This window comes from Lepidochelys kempii, chromosome 7 (genome assembly GCF_965140265.1).
Source record: "Lepidochelys kempii isolate rLepKem1 chromosome 7, rLepKem1.hap2, whole genome shotgun sequence".
Classification (NCBI taxonomy): domain Eukaryota; kingdom Metazoa; phylum Chordata; order Testudines; family Cheloniidae; genus Lepidochelys; species Lepidochelys kempii.
Genome location: NC_133262.1, coordinates 124,107,034 through 124,125,404, shown reverse-complemented (window position 1 = coordinate 124,125,404; position 18,371 = coordinate 124,107,034). Strand labels below are relative to the sequence as shown.

Below are 18,371 nucleotides of genomic sequence, written 5' to 3'. Positions count from 1 at the left end.
GGTAAAAAGATTATCCAGAGTTAATGTTAAACTTTGGAAGGGGATATTAAATCCCATGCTGCAGGGCTCAAGCCAAATTCTTAACCATCCAATCCCTAGTAGTTTCCTGCACTTTTGTAGCATCTGGTACTGGCCACTGACAGAGACAGGCTACTGGGCTAACGAGTCCCCTGGTCTGATCCTGTCTAGCTGTTCCTATGTTCCTCAAGGTTCTATGATACAGAGAAGGAAATGTCAGTTGATCAATGTTGTAAATATATTAGGGATTGGCAGGACCGTGGTTTTGCATCTCATCTGTATGATCGCACCACACAGCAGTGTGGTTGTGGCTACACAGAGCTCCCTAATGCCATGCAGGTTGGGTTGAGTGTTAAAATCCCACAGAGCTTTTGCAAGCATTAGCAGCATTAATGTTGCTCTCCTGGTCAAATTCCAACTTTAGTTGTACTCTGTGTCTCTGCCATTTCATTTGGGTATAAGATTCTTCTGCATTGTTCTACACTCCAATTTTGCAATATGCAGTTAAACAGCTGCCACATACCAGTCCAGAGGTGGGTGAATTTCAGTGATGGGCAAATAGTTCTTAATCTGTAACCTTTATATCAATTTGTACGGTACTTTAGTAGCCCTAATGGTTGAATGGTGCTTTAAAGAAATCCTGCTATTAAATAATTTAAACATCTGAAGTCAGAAGCATAATGTTTACTTTATATGTCTTTAAGAGTTGTCATAATCCATAAGATTGGTTATATAAAGCGTTCCCAGGTGTCCCTACAAAAACATAGTGAAGGGCTCCATGCCTGCAAGTGTGAGCATACTTCTGCTTACTCCTTTCCTGAGATCAGCCAGTCTGTGGAAATTTACGAGGGTCTCTCTACCCTGTGTGCTGTTCTGTGCTGATTCCTGTTCTCAGGATCCTTATGAAAACTTCCCATGCTCTGGCAGGTCCCACATATACAGCAGACAGGGTCATGGGGGCGAGGGAGACGAGTTGCAGTGGGGAAGCACCATGTAAACTCACCACAATCCAAAACCCAGCTGGGGGAGGTCAAAATTTGTGGCTGCCAAACAGCTTGACAGTGTCCCTTTAAGGGATCATAAAGCAAAACTTGGCGTTTTCATCCCCAGTGCACTGGGGTGCGTGGCCACAGAGCGCCTGTGCATGACCCCTCCAGATTAGCCAGATGGCAGAGGGAAGCAGCTACTAGAAATCCAATATGTTTGCAAGTATCATAAACCCCCTTGGTATAACCATCAGCCAGTGAACTACGGCCTCTTTCTGTGGCTGGGCTTGGCTCCTCATCCCTCTTAGTTATGTCTTCGTTGAATGGACTCCAGCTGGAATGGCACAAACGGCGGCTTTCTCCTCCAGCGGGAGTGTGATAGCCGAACAGAATGTGGTGTGAGCTCATTGCTGCTGCACGGATTCACCCTATCCCAGCCAGCGCCTCCAGAAGAACCAGGTAGTGTCTTCTCATCTGCCTCAGTCTTGCTGGGCCCCCTTACCTATGGGCACTGCTGTGATCAGTAAGAACACTACTTTGCATTGCCACAGTTCCAGCCATCCAGGGCTCGCAACATGCTCTCCCTGCTATGGTGACGTTAGCCCCATAACGCTCCTGTGTGAGAGACCAGGGTGTTTTACAGGTGGGGAAACTGAGGCCCGGCCTTTTGTCCTAGCTCAGACAGCGATGAAGTGACAGAGCCAGAAGGAGAACCCAGATTCCCCAGTCCCTTTTCTTTAGACTCAAGGCCACCCTTCTCCCTAAAGGTGCCAGTCCTATTTACTAAAGGAACAGAGAGGAGCCAAGTCCAGCAGCTCCCTTCACTTCACTGACATGGATGGAGGGGCAGTGCCTACTACCTTCCCTTAACCAACAGAGACCCCTCCCACCCCTCAGCTTTCTGATCATCCATCTGCCTTGGCTGGTTCTTCCCTTGGTCTGCCTTGCCCCTGCAGGTTCCTTTCTCACGGGGTCAAAGACCTGGCATTAGGGGACGGTGGCTGGAGTGAAGTATCATCCTTGATACTGTGCATCCTGACAGACATCTGCATGCTACACTGCTCATCTACCATGGTGACGGGTGAAACAGCAATCCCGCTAGGCTGAGATGGAGACAGCAGGCAGATGGGTTTGGCGGCTGCTGGGGCCTGGACAGCATGGCGTACAGAGCCAGGACAACGCAGAAACCGTGGTGCCGTCATTGTCTGGATTGATCTCCGGAGTAGCTAAAGATACGAGTCTCCAGAAGCTCTAGCTCTGGCCATACACCGAGGGCAGGAAGAGACTGACCCAGCAAAGTCTTCCATCTTGTGGGTGGCTGTTTGGCTACTCCCCTCACTCACCATTCCCAGCAGTCTGAGGTTTCCTCCTTCCCCTCACCGCTCCCCCGTCTCTTCTCCTTCAACCTCGGACAGAAGAGGCCAGTTACCAGGAAAACTCATTAGGGTCCCAGCGGGGTAATAACTCTTTGGGTTTTATTGAGAGGAAATAAAATACTATAAATATGATGTTTCACCAGATACCCCCTCCTGCCCCAACACAGCTGCTAAATCAAGTGAGTCCACCTAGAAAGGACCTTTTTCCTTTGTGAAGCCAGCAGGGTGCCCCGAGGCACGAGCGAGGAGGTGAACTGCGCTGTGTGGCTGTTTGGTTTTTAAATCACCAGCTAGCAGCAAAGCCGTTACGTTCCTGGGGTGCATTCTTACATGGATCTAGCTCTCCACAGGCAGCCAAGGCCTGTGATCAGCGCTAGGTTGGCAACTGGCTGCAGATCCACTCTGGCAGTAAAGTTAAGACTCCTGCATCCTATGGAGCTGAGACAGGTGAGTAATACTCATCACCCTGGATTCCTAGAGCACTGCCTGGATGGGTCTTAAAGTCCTTTACAGGCTTTGCTACTGGCTAGCATCTTTACTAGCTACAAACTGTTGACCTGAATATAGAAACCTTCACCCGCTCCTCCCACCCAACCCCACCCTATTCCTGGAAACTTCTGCTGGAGTCCTGCATGCAGGTTTTGCCAGGATCAGGCTCTGTATATACAGTAATTACTGTATTTATCACTGAGGTCCAGCCTTCCAGCCACTTCTGTGGCAGAACACAGCAGCTGTTTTAACAGCATCAGTAATAATACCCTGGGGGATGTTCCGGGAAATTGAAAGGTGGCAAACTCAACTGCCAAAAGGAAATACTTTTGACATGATGTGTATTTAGACTTTGGAACTCAAGGCCACTGGACGTTGTTGAGGCCAAGAATTTAGCTTTGAAGTGGGATGCTTATATGGATAACAAGAGTATCCAGCGTTATAACAGTCAATGCTAACAGGAGGGGGAAGTTTTGGCAGGGATAGAAAACCTCACGCTTTCAAGCATTCAGATGAGACTTTAATGGGGTTCTGGGCCAGATTAACTTACATCTGCTACTGTGGGGTTTCTGTCCCTTTCTCTGAAATATCAGGTACTGCCCCCTATTGAAAACTGGTTACTGGGCTAGATGGAGCTTGGGTCTGTTCCAGTCTGGCAAGTCCTACGTTCTTATATAGAGCTGCTCAGCTGCAGGTTTGTAAAACGAAAAGCTTCACCACCACTCTGGTGTAATAGGTGAGTTATACCTCCGCTTTACACCTGGAGAAACTTAGGCATGGACCAATGTTATGGTCCATCTGAGGCTGCTCATGGAATCTGTGGCAGAACCAGGATTAGTACATAGGACTGTTTTTTAGACCAACTCAATTGTGTCCTTCCTGGTGAAAGGTTTAGTGTAGGAAGTACCGACAACATTATCCAAATGAATCTTAGGAAGGCAGTTCCCCAATGCAGAATCTGACCAGAGCAAGCTGCTGCCTGGATACTTCTGTGCCTCACGCATACTGTTAGTACAACTATATTAATCGTAGGTTTCAGAGTAGCAGCCATAGAATCATAGACTATCAGGGTTGGAAGGGACCTCAGGAGGTCATCTAGTCCAACCCCCTGCTCAAAGCAGGACCGATCCCCGAAGTGAGCTGTAGCTCACGGAAGCTTATGCTCAAATAAATTGGTTAGTCTCTGAGGTGCCACAAGTCCTCCTTTTATATTAATAGTGTGTCTTAAGCTATGCTGTCGAGTAGACCTGCAATTGAAACGGGACGTGCTCAGCCAGTATACAGAATAAATAGAAGGTTTTATAGTGTTTCTTTAACTCTGTACAGAGAGAGAGAGGTGATGGGGAGCTGTGGCAGGAGCTTGGTGCGAGCTCTACAGGGAAGCAAGGGAAAACAATATGGCCTGGTAGACAGAGGTTTTGGACTGGGAATTGGTCCTGCTTCGAGCAGGGGGTTGGACTAGATGACCTTCTGGGGTCCCTTCCAACCCTGATATTCTATGATTCTATGACTGACACTTGGGAGACCCAGCTTCTATTCTTGGGTTGGCCACTGGGGTGATCGTGGGCAAGTCACTTAACCATCTGGTGCCTCAATTTCCCCACCTGTAAAATGGGAATAACGATGCTTACCTTCAAAGTGCTTTGAGATCTACAGATGAAAAGCACTCTGTAAGAGCTAGATATTATTACTGTTTTCAGTGTCGTGATCTATGGCCTCTGTCCATCTTAAATAGGAGTTTATTCAAGAAAATAGTGACACGCTTCCCCGCAGCTTGAGTCTCTGCTTTGTTTACCAGGGACAACCCCTTGCCTAGAACTGTGCACCACGCTGTGCCATGGAGTGGTTGGACAGCATACTGCACGGAAACACTGCTGCACGCACCATGCACCAAGGACTGAAAACCCATTTAAACCTGCACGAAGCACACTTTTCCCTCCGGACCTTTCCCCTTGTTCTGAGGCCAAGCCTGTTTTCCTTTGTTTGCATTTAGCTGCATGTGTGTGTTCTGTGAGTTCCCTCTCCTCATCTGTCTCCTGCGTCTGTACCAGCCGTGCTCAAAAAGTGACTTTTCAACCCCTCAGAACTTCCTTTTGAACTTTGATCCCCTACCCCAGGAAAAGAGACTCTGTCCAGGCCAAATTTCAAACTCTGAATAATTCACAGAATCATTGAACATCCCTGTTGGAAGGAGCCTCAGGAGGTCATCTAGTCCAGCCCCCTGCCCAAAGCAGGACCAACCCCGACTAAATCATCCCAGCAAGAGCTTTGTCAAGCCTGACCTTAAAAACTTCAAAGGAAGGAGATTCCACCACCTAAGTCTTTAAGGTGGGGACTCTGAGGCACAGAGCACATTCAAATGGGGCATTTATATGGAGAATGGCAACATCTATTTTGATATTTATGTTTGTAGCTATCAATCACATTTGAATGTGTCTTATCAAACAGAACGCACTCTCCCCTATGAAACTCTGTACGCATTTTAAGCCAATCTTTAACTAGTAGAGGTCAGGATGAGGTCTAATGTTGAGACGCTGGGGGGCAAATTTGCTCCTGAGGGGCTCTCAGACCCTCCAGGCACCTGGCCCGGAGCTGTGTAAGGTGGGATGTGCTGGACAATCTGGGTGTTGGATCTGGCCTGTCCCCCATGAACGGCTACACATACATTCCTGCTGGGCCGGAGCCAAAGCGGGAAACTTTCAGCCCAAAGGCTGAACGTGTTGGACGTTTGTGAAGATGGGGCGAAAGGGCTTGGGGCGAAAGCTAAAATGCCTCCCTCGTGAGGTCTGGGGCCTGTGACCGATGTTTAGCATAAGTGTCTTGTGCCGTGGCCGGGCGGTAAACCCAGCCGCCTTCCCTGGGGCCCGAGCGAAACGGGGAGGAAACAGCCCAGGTCCCTGCCGAGCCCGGCTCGGCGAGCTGGGCCTTGGGAGGCGCCCCCAGGGCTGGGCTCGCTGGGACCTGGCGCTGCTCCTGCCTCGCCCCTGTTTGGCCCCCCGCTGCAGCTGTGGGTGGCTGCCGGCGCGGCGAGGGCTGAGACCCCCCCGGCTGGCTGGCTCGGGGTCCCCCGGAGAACGGCGCCCTGGCTGCTTTGTGCTGGGGGCGGGCAGGCGCCCTCCCCGGAGGAGGCGGCGGCGGCACCGGGGGGCCTCCCCGGCTCGGCGCGGGGCGGGCCAGGGCACAGGGAGGAAGCGGGCGGCTCCTCGGGCTCTGGGCAGGGCCGATCCGCCCCGCCCCGCCTTCCGCACCCGTCCCTTCCCCAGCCCGGCCTTCCACTGCAGCCATGGCCGCCTTCCTGGAGCCGGAGAGCCGGGCGGCCGGGGCCGGGGCCGGGGCCGGGGCCGGGGCCGGGCTCTGTCTCGGCAACTTCGTCTTCGGTGAGCCGGGCCGGGCTGGGGAGCGCACACGCGGGGGGCTGGGGCCGCTAGAAGGGGGGTGGGGGAGCGCACACGCGGGGGGCTGGGGCCGCTAGAAGGGGGGTGGGGAGCGCACACGCGGGGGGCTGGGGCCGCTAGAAGGGGGGTGGGGAGCGCACACGTGGGGGGCTGGGGCCGCTGGGGGGGGTGGGGAGCGCACACGCGGGGGGCTGGGGCCGCTGGGGGGGGGCGGGGAGCGCACACGTGGGGGGCTGGGGCCGCTGGGGGGGGTGGGGAGCGCACACGCGGGGGGCTGGGGCCGCTGGGGGGGGGCGGGGAGCGCACACGTGGGGGGCTGGGGCCGCTGGGGGGGGTGGGGAGCGCACACGCGGGGGGCTGGGGCCGCTAGAAGGGGGGTGGGGAGCGCACACGCGGGGGGCTGGGGCCGCTGGGGGGGGGCGGGGAGCGCACACGCGGGGGGCTGGGGCCGCTAGAAGGGGGGTGGGGAGCGCACACGCGGGGGGCTGGGGCCGCTAGAAGGGGGGTGGGGAGCGCACACGCGGGGGGCTGGGGCCGCTAGAAGGGGGGTGGGGAGCGCACACGCGGGGGGCTGGGGCCGCTGGGGGGGGTGGGGAGCGCACACGCGGGGGGCTGGGGCCGCTGGGGGGGGTGGGGAGCGCACACGCGGGGGGCTGGGGCCGCTGGGGGGGGGCGGGGAGCGCACACGCGGGGGGCTGGGGCCGCTAGAAGGGGGGTGGGGAGCGCACACGCGGGGGGCTGGGGCCGCTAGAAGGGGGGTGGGGAGCGCACACGTGGGGGGCTGGGGCCGCTGGGGGGGGTGGGGAGCGCACACGCGGGGGGCTGGGGCCGCTGGGGGGGGGCGGGGAGCGCACACGCGGGGGGCTGGGGCCGCTAGAAGGGGGGTGGGGAGCGCACACGCGGGGGGCTGGGGCCGCTAGAAGGGGGGTGGGGAGCGCACACGTGGGGGGCTGGGGCCGCTGGGGGGGGTGGGGAGCGCACACGCGGGGGGCTGGGGCCGCTAGGAGGGGGGTGGGGAGCGCACACGCGGGGGGCTGGGGCCGCTGGGGGGGGGCGGGGAGCGCACACGCGGGGGGCTGGGGCCGCTAGGAGGGGGGCGGGGAGCGCACACGCGGGGGGCTGGGGCCGCTGGGGGGGGCGGGGAGCGCACACGCGGGGGGCTGGGGCCGCTGGGGGGGGGCGGGGAGCGCACACGCGGGGGGCTGGGGCCGCTGGGGGGGGGCGGGGAGCGCACACGCGGGGGGGCTGGGGCCGCTGGGGGGGGGGGGCGGGGAGCGCACACGCGGGGGGCTGGGGCCGCTAGAAGGGGGGTGGGGAGCGCACACGCGGGGGGCTGGGGCCGCTAGAAGGGGGGTGGGGAGCGCACACGTGGGGGGCTGGGGCCGCTGGGGGGGGGTGGGGAGCGCACACGCGGGGGGCTGGGGCCGCTAGGAGGGGGGTGGGGAGCGCACACGCGGGGGGCTGGGGCCGCTGGGGGGGGGCGGGGAGCGCACACGCGGGGGGCTGGGGCCGCTAGGAGGGGGGGCGGGGAGCGCACACGCGGGGGGCTGGGGCCGCTGGGGGGGGCGGGGAGCGCACACGCGGGGGGCTGGGGCCGCTGGGGGGGGCGGGGAGCGCACACGCGGGGGGCTGGGGCCGCTGGGGGGGGGCGGGGAGCGCACACGCGGGGGGCTGGGGCCGCTGGGGGGGGGCGGGGAGCGCACACGCGGGGGGGCTGGGGCCGCTGGGGGGGGGGCGGGGAGCGCACACGCGGGGGGCTGGGGCCGCTAGAAGGGGGGTGGGGAGCGCACACGCGGGGGGCTGGGGCCGCTGGGAGGGGGGCGGGGAGCGCACACGCGGGGGGCAGGGGCCGCTGGGGGGGGGCGGGGGAGCGCACACGCGGGGGGCTGGGGCCGCTGGGAGGGGGTCGGGGAGCGCACACGCGGGGGGCTGGGGCCGCTGGGAGGGGGTCGGGGAGCGCACACGTGGGGGGCAGGGGCCGCTGGGAGGGGGTCGGGGAGCGCACAAGTGGGGAGCCGAGGCTCGGGAGCGCACACGTGGGGGGCTGGGGCCGCTAGGAGGGGGGCGGGGAGCGCACACGTGGGGGGCTGGGGCCGCTAGGAGGGGGGGTGGGGAGCGCACACGCGGGGGGGGGGGGGGCAGACGTGGGGAGTTGGCCTGAGGCTGGGAGCCCAGGTGTCGGGGGAGAAGCTCTGGGTCTCTGTGTGTTTCGGGGGAGGCAGGGAATCGGAGTTGGGGGGCGGGGAGGAGTTGGGGCAGTTTTCCCTCAAACTTTTCCCACCCATGTGTGGAATTAATTTGATGTGCGCTAATAAGGAGATGAGGTGGGGCACCTCACTGCACCTAACAAAATCCATGTGGTGGGGGTGGGGCTGAGGGGTTCGCAGTGTGGGAGGGGGCTGAGGGCAGGGGCAGAGGGTTGGGGTGTGAGGGCTCCAGCTGGAGGTGCAGGCTCTGGGGTGGGGCCGGGGATGAGGGGCAGAGGTGTGGGGGTCCGAGCTGGGGGAGGGCTGCACGTGGGGCCGGGCCACGCTGCGTCGCTGTGGCAAGCTGGGGGCCGGGGGCAGGATGCCCCCTCCTCTGGCCTTGGCCGGTCCCCCGGTGGGTTCCCTGGGCCCCTGCACTGCGTAAATAGGCTACACAGCTTACAGGCAATTTAGGTGGGGGTGGTGTATTTAGGGTGGGGCAGGGAAGGCAGCAGGTCAGGGTGGGGAAGGGGGGAGTGTCTGGGGGCAGGGAGGACTGGGGGTTCGTGGAGGCTGGGGTATAGAGGGAGGCCTGGCTGGGGACACGCTGTGATGGGCCCCACGGGGCAGGGGAGGGATCCAGCTGAGATGGAGGAACTGGGGGGCCAGGCTGCCCTGCCGGTACGCTTGCCCTTAGCTATGAGAGCTCAGGTACCGGGTGGTGCCTTTCTCCAGCTGCTCCCGGCCCCACGATGGTTGTTCGCTCCCTCCCCGATAGCTGGGGGGGCTCCCCGCAGCCCACTGGCCCGTTATCTCATTGCAGCCAAGCGCTGGGGAGGGGCTCTGGAGGTGCCCCACATGGCGAACCTGCTGGGAGCTATTTGGAGCAGGAGCCTGGCACTGGGGTGCTGCTGGCCCAGAGCCACGCAGAGCACTGGGTGCAGTGCATTGCGGCAGCTCTCGTCGCCTAAAGGAGGCCCAGTGCCACCCTTCCCAGCTGTGCCGACGGGCTGGGGCTCCTTCTCAGACCACTGGAATGCAGCTGGCTCTGGGGTGACTCACAGCCAGCCTCCAGCTAGAGCCGCAGGAGGGAATGTAGGGCGGCCAGAGCTGGGGATTCAGCGCGGCCCTAGTGTCTCCCCATGGATCTTTAGGGGGAAGTACCCAGCTCCTTCGGTTTTATTGACTCCTCACGTGGATTCCCCAGGCTGCGAGTTGACGGGCAGCACCAGATCCTACACCTTTAAGGTGGATGAAGATGACGACTCTGAGCACATCCTGGCCCTGTCTATGGTAAGAGGGAACCCTGGCTCTGAGGACAGGGCTCATGTCGCTTACCTTCTCTGGCTGGCTTCTGTGCTGTCCTTCCCTCTCCCCGGCCCGGGTCCCGCTCGGGCTCGGCAGCATGCAGCCGCGGCTTCTGGTGGAGGCAGGACGTGGGACGAACGCAGCTCACGTTCAGGCCCTGCCTCTTGTACAGCAGAGGAGGGCTGCCGCTCAGCCAGAGCGGGCCGCCACGGGCAGCTCACGGCATCTTCTTCCCCTTACACCGGATCCTGCAGAGTGCCGGCGGTCCGGAGAGAGCGGTGCAAGCGGGGAAACCATGTCACTCTAGGGCAGGGGTGGGCAAACTTTTTGGTCTGAGGGCCACAGCAGGGTGCGAAACTGTATGGAGGGCCAGGTAGGGAAGGCTGTGCCCCCCCCAAACAGCCTGGCCCCTGCCCCCTATCTGCCACTTCCCACCCCGACTGTCCCCCTCAGAACCCCTGACCCATCCAACCCCCCCAGCTCCTTGTCCCCTAACCGCCCCCCAGTACCCCACCCCCATCCAACCCCCCCGTTGACTGTCCTCCCCCCCCCAGAACCCCCGACCCATCCAACCCCCCTGCTCCTTGTCCCCTGACCACCCCCTCCCAGACCCACTGCCCCAACCCCCCCAGCTGTCCCGCACCCTATCCACATCCTCGCTCCCTGACAGGCCCTCCGGGACTCCCACGCCCTATCCAGCCGCCCCTGTTCCCCTTTCCCTGACTGCCCCCCCTGGAGTTCCTGACCCTTATCCAACCCCCCCCTTCCACCCCCGGCACCTTTACCATGCCACTCAGAGTGGCAGGACTGGCGGCCAGCGATGAGCTGATGCTGTGGGGGAGAGGGGACAGCAGGGGAGGGGCCGGGGGCGAGCCTCCCTGGCCGGGAGCTCAGGGGCTGGGCAGGACGGTCCCGCAGGCCGTAGTTTGCCCACCTCTGCTCTAGGGAGCTGGGGGGAGCAGTCTGCTTGATTTATCTGCGCCCCTCGTTCCTAGGGCATGTTTCAACCCCCCTGGGGCATGTGCTCGTGGTTAGAGCAAGCTCAGCGCCTGGGTTCTGTTCTGAGCTCTGCCTGTATGTTCCTGTCCGCCCTTGGGCAAGTCACGTCGCCGAGGAATTGCCAGGCTGGCAGCGTCTCTGCTCCAGCGTCCTGTCTGTCGACAGATGTCAGCACCAGCTTCTTCAGGAGAAGGTGCACGAAGCCCTTAGTGGACTGTGAGGGAATAACTGCCGCTGAGGGAAGTCCCTAGCTAACGCAGTCAGTGGTGGGCTCGTGCCCTGGTGCAGCAGGGTTCGGTGTCCCAGAGACAAGCCTATCCACTGTCATGGTGGCTGCTTGCACCATCCATGCACTGGTCTGATCCTGGGGCTGGACCCTGATTTGCAGGTTGTGATAAGTTGATTCAGGCACAAGCCGTCCTTTGCAGTCAGACCCTGGTTGGATGCCCCGTCTCCCCCTGAGGTGGCCACCCCATTAACCCCTCGCTCTGGTCCCTTCCAGGTCTGCCTTACGGGCGGCGCAAAGGACGAATGCAACGTGGTGGAAGTTGTGGGGCGTAACCGTCAGAACCAGGAGATTGCTGTGCCGGTGGCCAATCTGAAGCTGTCGTGCCAGCCCGTGGTAAGAGGGCCCCCTGGGGCGATCCCTGCCGGGGCTGGGGATGTGGGGATTTGTGTAAGCCTTGGGTGTGTTCTCTGGCCTTTTACCCAGCATGCCTGGTTGTGCTCACTGTGGCCCTCTGCTTTACAGAATCGGACCTGCTCAGCTGTTTGTGTATGACCCCACAGAGGAGATAAACCCAAATGCTGCTGCAGCGGGTGGGAATCCCCTTCCCCTCCAGTGGGGCAGCAGGGTGGTTTTGCAGCCCCAAGCCCTGGTTTAGCTGGTGGCTGGGCTGCCTGTCTGCATCAGAGGAGAGCTTGACCCAGGACCGAGCTGGGGAGTGGGGAGCCCAGGGCTGGGTTAGCAGGGGGCTGGCGGCTGGGATTGAGAGGCACCGGTAGGGCTGTGCGTGTGGGAACTTGCCTGACTTCAGTGTTCTTTCCCTGCACCGTGGTTCCTCGCTCACTGAAATTCATCCCGCCCTTAATGCCGTGGCTGCAGGGTGCCCGCCCTGACTGGCTGCGCTGCCCCCTCAGGCGCTGCGGGAGCCTGGGCAGGAAGCACCACGTGGTTCGGGGCCAGCCCAGAGCCCTTCCTTGCAGTGGGGGAGCCCCAGGCTCAGGCCCTGCCGCTGACTCCGCTGCTTCTTGCTGTCTCTTCGCAGCTGAGCCTGGACAACTTCCAGCTCCAGCCACCTGTGACCTTCCACCTGAAATCCGGCTCCGGCCCCGTGCACCTCACCGGGCGGCACCAGATCAGTAAGGAGCTGGGGGGGTGCTGGGCGCGGAAGAGGACGCGGCCCAGGAGGAAATGCCGACTGGGGGCTCTGTCCAGGTGGCTGGTTCCTTCGGGAGAGGCCGGGGGGCGGAGAGAGGGAGGAATCTGCTGCCTGCGGAGAGGTCACTGCCCGAGTAGGGCTGCGTCTGCAGAGGAGAGTCTGATGCCCGAGTGCTGTTATCTGCCCCAACCAGCTCCCGCTCCGCCTGGCTGGGCGCGTGGGTCAGTTGAGCGGCTGGCCCCATAACCGTGCCCCAGAGCTGCCCCCTGGGCTGCCCACTGAGCACTCAGGGGCTTGGGCTGGTTGCATGGTGTCATTGGCAGCTGGCCCTGGCCCCTCACTTCCCACCCCGTGGGTGCGTCTCCGCTGTTGGCAGCAAGGAGGTCGGGGGTAGCAGAGCCGGGAGAATGGGGAGGGGAGAGGGTGCCCCGGTGTGGGAAAGGCCCAGCGCATAGAGAGCGTGACAAGGAAGGGGCCTGTCTGTGTGTCCCAGTGCACAGGAGGGCACTGTCTGAGGAAGAGGAGAGTGAGGAGGAGGAGGAGGAGGAAGAGCTCGCCCCCGTCATGCCAGCCAAGAAGCAGCAAAGGAGACAGTAGCTGAGAGGTACAGGGGATGGGGGCCTGGCTGGGATGGGGGGGACCCTGCACCTAGCTGCTGGGGGAGCTGTGCAGCGTGGGTGGCCTTGTGAGGCCCCCATGTTCCTGGCCTGGGAAGCGGCTTCCGGCAGGGGTTGGGCTGCTCCCAGAGACCCGATGGAAGAGCTCATTTGGGGGGTGAGGAGGGGGAACCTTTCAGCCCCTTCCACTGAGGGGTTGCAGTTGGGTGAGCTCTGGCTGAGCTCTGGTTCAAGGCCCCAAGAGCCCCCTGCCCTGAATGGCCCTGCGTGGTGGGGGTGAAGGGGGCAGCAGCTGCCGGTCTCACCTCTGTCTTTGTCCCCAGGCGCTGCCCTGCCCCCGACTGGAGCCCTCCCCAGACGGCTGTTCTCCTGGGACCTCTCTGGTTTACGTGTCAATTCGCTGTTTGTTCCTGTCGGGTTTTTGGGGGGCTCCCTCCCATTAAGGGGATGCACTGGGGTGAGCCCTGCCCCCGCACAGGGCCATGGAGGGCTGATACTGGGGAGATGCATGGGGCCCTGAGTGTGCTGGGGGTGCTCTGCTCTGGGCACTGAGATCCCCAGCGCCTGGAGGCGAGCCTGCAAAGCCGTTGGTGTCCGATGCTCTGCCAACCCTGCGCCCCAGCTCTGTTGCTCAGCAGAGGGAGTTTCTGGGGCTTGTTCCCTATTTCCGTACACTGTGCGAACCAGCCCTTTGGTTGGTCCGTCTGGGCCCCTGCTCTGTTGCAGCCTCTGAGATGCCAGGCTGCTGTCTGCCAAGGGACGTTAGGCCTGGGCTGGGAGAGAGCAGCTGGAGTGCTGGGTTTCACAGGCTGATTCTGGTCCGTTTTGCCTTGCAGTTCTGGGGCGCTGGCCCTGCGGTGCTGGCGGGGGCCTGGTGCTGAGTGGGGCGGTGGCATCTCTCCCCCCCGTTTCTATTCATTGAGGGGGGAGGGTTAAGCCCTTTTTTTAATATTTGCTGCCTTTACACATGGAAGTTTTAGAGAGAACCTCGTCACCACCCCCCAAAATCCAGGGCTCCTTTCCCCAGTGCAATACCCCGGGTGAGCAGGGTGTGTACATGGCACCTTTGACCTTGGCATCCGAGATCCGGCTCTGGTGCTGGGGCCTCGTCCGGGTGTCACCGGGTCGTGCTGGGTCTGGGCTGCCTTTGAGTCCCCTCTTGCCCCCGCTGGACAGTGGTTCGTTCCCCAGCCAAACCCCATCTCTGTAAAGGGATATTTACACCTTGCAATAAACGTTTCCGATTGGGTGTCAACTGCGCCGTTGGTGTGGGCTGGGATTGGCTATCTCGCCGTGACGCTCCGCCCCTTCCCTCCCCCGCCTGCTGCAGGGTCTGCCCTGGCAGAGCCACATGCTTGGCTTTCCCGACACCTGCTTGTCGTGTCCTCGCTCAGTGGAGACGCCAGGCTGCTCCTGGCTTGGCCCCGGGGCTCCCCGCAGGGTCCCGTGTCCTTCCTCCAGGCATGGCCTGTGCCCGCAGCCTCCAAGACCTGCGGCCGGGCGTGGCGGAGAGGTAAGCTCTGCCGGGGAGAGCAGCAGGTTCAGAGTTCGGACTGCGCTTTGCTGGGAAACCCCTCTGGCTCCAGGTGTATGTGTGGGCAGGGGGGCCTTGCCCCTCTGCCTTTCCCCAGCTCCCAGCCTAGCGGTGTGCTGGGGCCGGCTGCGGTTTACGGCCGTGGGGCCAGCTGGAGCAGAGGAAGGGGCGGGACACCCCCTAGTGGACAATGTGGGAATTACTTTCCGAGCACCCTTCCCTCCCCCTCGCACTTGGTGGTTGGCTTTTGCGGTGAAGCAGGAGCGTTTGTGCCTCTTGTCCTCCCGCTGTATTCGGCTGCTCCTTGTCCTTAGGGACGTCCTGCCCTTTCTCTGAATCCTTCTACGCTCTTGACAGCCATGGCATCTTGTGGCAGGGAATTCCACAGGCTAATTGTCTTCAATTTCCGCTTCCCGGTTTAGAACGTTGCCTTTCACCGTCGTTGAACGTTCCTTTGCTTTTCCGTCCTGGGGGCCGATGGCTGGAAGTGCCCCTTTGCTCCCGCAGAGCCCTCGCCTCCCCTGGTGCGTTCTGTGTGCCTGAGTCATGGCCCCTCTCCCGGCTAAACTCAAACAACCGAACAGACTTTGCTCAGGGTTTCCAAAAGGGAGGGAGACTCCAGAGCCCAGCCCTGGCCTGGCTGGGCCTAAAGAGGAAACATGGAGAAGCGGCAGGGGGTAGAAATGGTGCCTTCCCTGCCGGCAGATGCTGTGCCTCAGCAGACATGGGGAATGGGTTCGGCGGGGTACAGCCCTTGGATCAAAGGGAGGCAGGACCAGTAACACCCCAGTGGCAGGGGATGTGTGCAAGGAATTAGGACTTGCTCCAGCCGTCCCCTCCCCCCAGGAGAAAGGCCAGGATCCCCGGGTATCCTCCACGCTGCCCACTCTGCTTCTAGTAGCAGCCAGGGGCTGTCTCTGGCTGGGGCTGACCTATTGGTACAGGGCTAGTGGGATAGTAAAACCACTTGATCCTTCCAAGAGGCTGCCGCGATCTCTGTGTGCCCCGATCCTCCCCTGGGGTGGGCCAGGTGCCTGGGGCTCTCAGCAGCCCACTGTTACGGTTTGCATTGCTGTAGTGCAGAGGCTGTTGGTCAGCATGGCAGGCCGTGGTCTCCGCTCCCCAGCAGCTGATCAGGCAGGGGAGGGATAACGAGGTGGCTTTGTGGGCGTTTATGGGGAGCAGGGGCAAAAGCACAAAGGGGCATGTTTGGAAACGTGAGAAGTGAGGCTGGTGTCACAGGCCCGTGGGAGGTGGGAAACCACATGGTGATAGTGAACAAGAGAGGACAGACCCGGGGGCAGGGGGAAGGTGGTGAGGGGCCCGACAAGCAGTTTGTGGTTGGTGCAATAGAGAAGGGGGAGCCCTGGAGGGACTCAGAGGGGTGATGCGGTGGGATAGGAGAATGATCTTTGCAGCAGTGACGCGAGAGGTCTCCTGGGTGGTTGCGTGGGACGGGCTGTCCCCTAGGGAAGTCGTGCAACCGATCTCTGATAAATCTGCTGCACCAGCCAGGACGGGATCAGCTGCAGGGGCTGCTCCAGGGGACGGGGGCACTGGAAAGAAGGGGGTGCTGCAAGGCAGGACTGAAGTGTATTAACTCAGCTGGGTGTGTAAGGAAACCTGGGCTCACATGGTCAATGACTCCTGTCCTAGTACCCTGCTGTCTCTTGGGTGAGAGAGAGAGCAGGAATCACAGCTAGCTCTAACCCTGCAGCTGGGCAGAAGAATGCAGAGAAGTGGGTGTTATCACCATTGTACAGGGGGAAACTGAGGCACGAGCCCGTGAAGTCACAGAGACAGAGCGGAGGGAGGGGGGAGACCAAGGGACCTGGCTGTGAGTGGCTGTTTTCAGGGGCGGGATTCTGCGTGGAACCCGACTCCCATCCAGGCTCGTAACGTGGATTCCTCCCGATGAAGTGGGCTGCGGCTCACGAAAGCTGATGCTCAAATAAATGTGTTAGTCTCTACGGTGCCACAAGTCCTCCTTTTCTTTTTGTGGACTCCTCGGTTACCTTCATGCCCTGAGCGGGAGCGAAGTTCTCTGGGGCTTCTGCAGCCCCTGGGCTGCCCCTTCTGTGCGGGCTGGGGGGCTGCAAAGGGCAATCTGCTCCCCCAGCGGCGCTGTCCCGTGCAGGCCAGTCCGGCTTGTAGTTCCTGCAGGTAGCCACCAGGGGGCAGCCTGGCAGCGCCATGGCCACCCAGGGCTCTGAGCTGGTCCCAGCTCGTGGGAAGGGGGCACCTGTTTCTGGGGCGTCTTGCCCGACTGAGGCTGCTCCACGGTGGGGCCCACGGGCCTCGCCTCAGCCTGGGGCCACGGGCTCCTTGTCTCGCTCCCTTGTACCTTCCCCCTCAGGTGGCGGGGGAGGTGTCTGCAGCAAGTTACCTGGAAGTTGGTCAGGGTTGGAGCTGAGACCCGACCCCCATCCCCTGGGCCCAAGCACCCTGAACTGTATGGGTGCTTGGAAGAGAAACCGCAGTCTGCATCCAAAGTTTGCAGCTGGTTCCCCGCCCCCAAATGGGCCGATTCAAACCCTGGGATCCAGCCCCCCCATGTGGTCTCTGGGGCACTTGAAACCTGCATCCGTGTTCTGCAGCTGGGGCCTGTCTCTGCATCCGTTGTCTCCACCACGGTGGGTGTCCTCACACCCCTCGCCAGTATCTGGGACTGGCCCCTGTGGCAGATGCACCCCACAGCGGAGCTGATCTGGGGGACTCCTGCAGGCTTTAAAGGCTGGAGAGTGAAGCAGGGAAGGGGGGATGAAATTGACCTTGGACAAGAGGGCGAATGCGGAGGCTGTTTGTGGCCAGCTCCGAGGGCATCAGCCGAGACAGGCAATTTCTGGCAGAGCTCAGAGAAAATCACAGGTGCCCCCAGCCAGCCCAGCACCACGGCTCTGAAGGGAGCTAGCGTCTCATTAGCAGTGAGATGTGGCTGGCAGGGCTGTAGGGGAGAGGTCTTCGAGGCCTGTGTTTGGCCAGCAGTGGACTGGCCTGGCTTGCACTCCTGAGCGCTGTGTCTCACCCAGGAGATCAGATGTGAAACCAGCCCCTCTTTCTCCACCACCACCAGGGTGACAGGTTTGTAGAAATTTTGGTGGTGCCAAGAACCCGCTCCCCCCCCAAACTCCGCCCCCCCACCTGCCTAAGGCTCTGGGAGGGAGTTTGGGTTGGGGGCGGAGGTCTAGGGTGCAGGCTCTGGGAGGGAGTTTGGGTGCAGACTCTGGGCTGGGGTGGGGGTGTAGCAGGGGGTGAAGGTGCAGGCTCTGGGAGGAAGTTTGGGGATAGGAGGGGGTGCAGGGGTGAGGGCTGTGGGGCTGAAGATGAGAGGTTTGGGGTGTGGGATGGGGCTCGGGGCTGGGGCAGAGGATTAGGGTGCGGGGGGATGAGGGGTTTGGGGCGTTGGAGAGGGCTAGGGCGGAAGGGCAGGGGAAGGGCAGCCTGCCCTGCCGTTAGTGAATTGGGGGCACTAGGACCCTGCGGCAGCAGTTGATGCGGGGAGCTGCAGGCTCTGGGGCGGGGGAGGTGAGCAGGGGCAGCAAGTGGGGGACACTCGGGGGGAGGTGTGGGGGGCGGGGCGGCAGGCGGGGCCGGGGGAGATATAACTCACCGCCCCTGAATACCACTTGCACCATAGCCACGTGGACTCCTACAGTCCAGGCCAGAGGGGACCACTGAGCTCATCTAGCCTGTGATCTGTGTCATCCAGGGGGTCAGGACTTCCCCAAAATAATCCCTAGGGCAGATCTGTTCGAAAAACAGCCAACCTTGATTTAAAAACAGTCGTTGATGGAGAATCTACCACGACCCTTGACGCAAGGTTAATTGAGCTCACCGTTCAGAATGTGCCCCTTATTTCCCGTCTGAATTTGTCTGGCTTCAACTTCCAGCCACTGGATGGTTCAGGTCAGCCATTAGACCTTTCTCTGCTGGACTGAAGAGCCCATAATTAGATATTTGTTCTCCAGGCAGGTACTTACAGACTGGGATCAAGTCACCCCTTCACCTTCTCTTTGTTCAGCTAAATAGATCGAGCTCCTTGAGTCTATTGCTGGAAGGCAGGTTTTCCAATCCTTTAATC

The 18,371-nt window shown here is 61.0% G+C and overlaps 1 protein-coding gene across 1 annotated transcript; it reads left to right on the top strand.

Moving 5' to 3' along the window:
• Positions 1-6,075: 6,075 nt before the first annotated feature.
• On the top strand, positions 6,076-14,011 carry NPM3 (nucleophosmin/nucleoplasmin 3). Its single transcript, XM_073354582.1, has 6 exons — positions 6,076-6,246; positions 9,658-9,743; positions 11,260-11,379; positions 12,026-12,119; positions 12,633-12,743; positions 13,080-14,011. The coding sequence occupies exons 1-5, from the start codon at positions 6,153-6,155 to the stop codon at positions 12,734-12,736; spliced, it is 498 nt and encodes a 165-aa protein (XP_073210683.1). The 5' UTR covers positions 6,076-6,152; the 3' UTR covers positions 12,737-12,743; positions 13,080-14,011.
• The last annotated feature ends 4,360 nt before the right edge of the window (positions 14,012-18,371 follow it).

What these genes read in the sequence shown, in the direction of transcription:
- NPM3 (XM_073354582.1), top strand. Translation starts at nt 6,153, where the DNA reads ATGGCCGCCTTCCTGGAGCCGGAGAGCCGGGCGGCCGGGGCCGGGGCC. An exon ending in AGCTGTCGTGCCAGCCCGTG is followed by an intron (nt 11,380 to 12,025) that starts GTAAGAGGGCCC and finishes GTCTCTTCGCAG; the next exon opens with CTGAGCCTGGACAACTTCCA. An exon ending in CACCGGGCGGCACCAGATCA is followed by an intron (nt 12,120 to 12,632) that starts GTAAGGAGCTGG and finishes TGTGTGTCCCAG; the next exon opens with TGCACAGGAGGGCACTGTCT.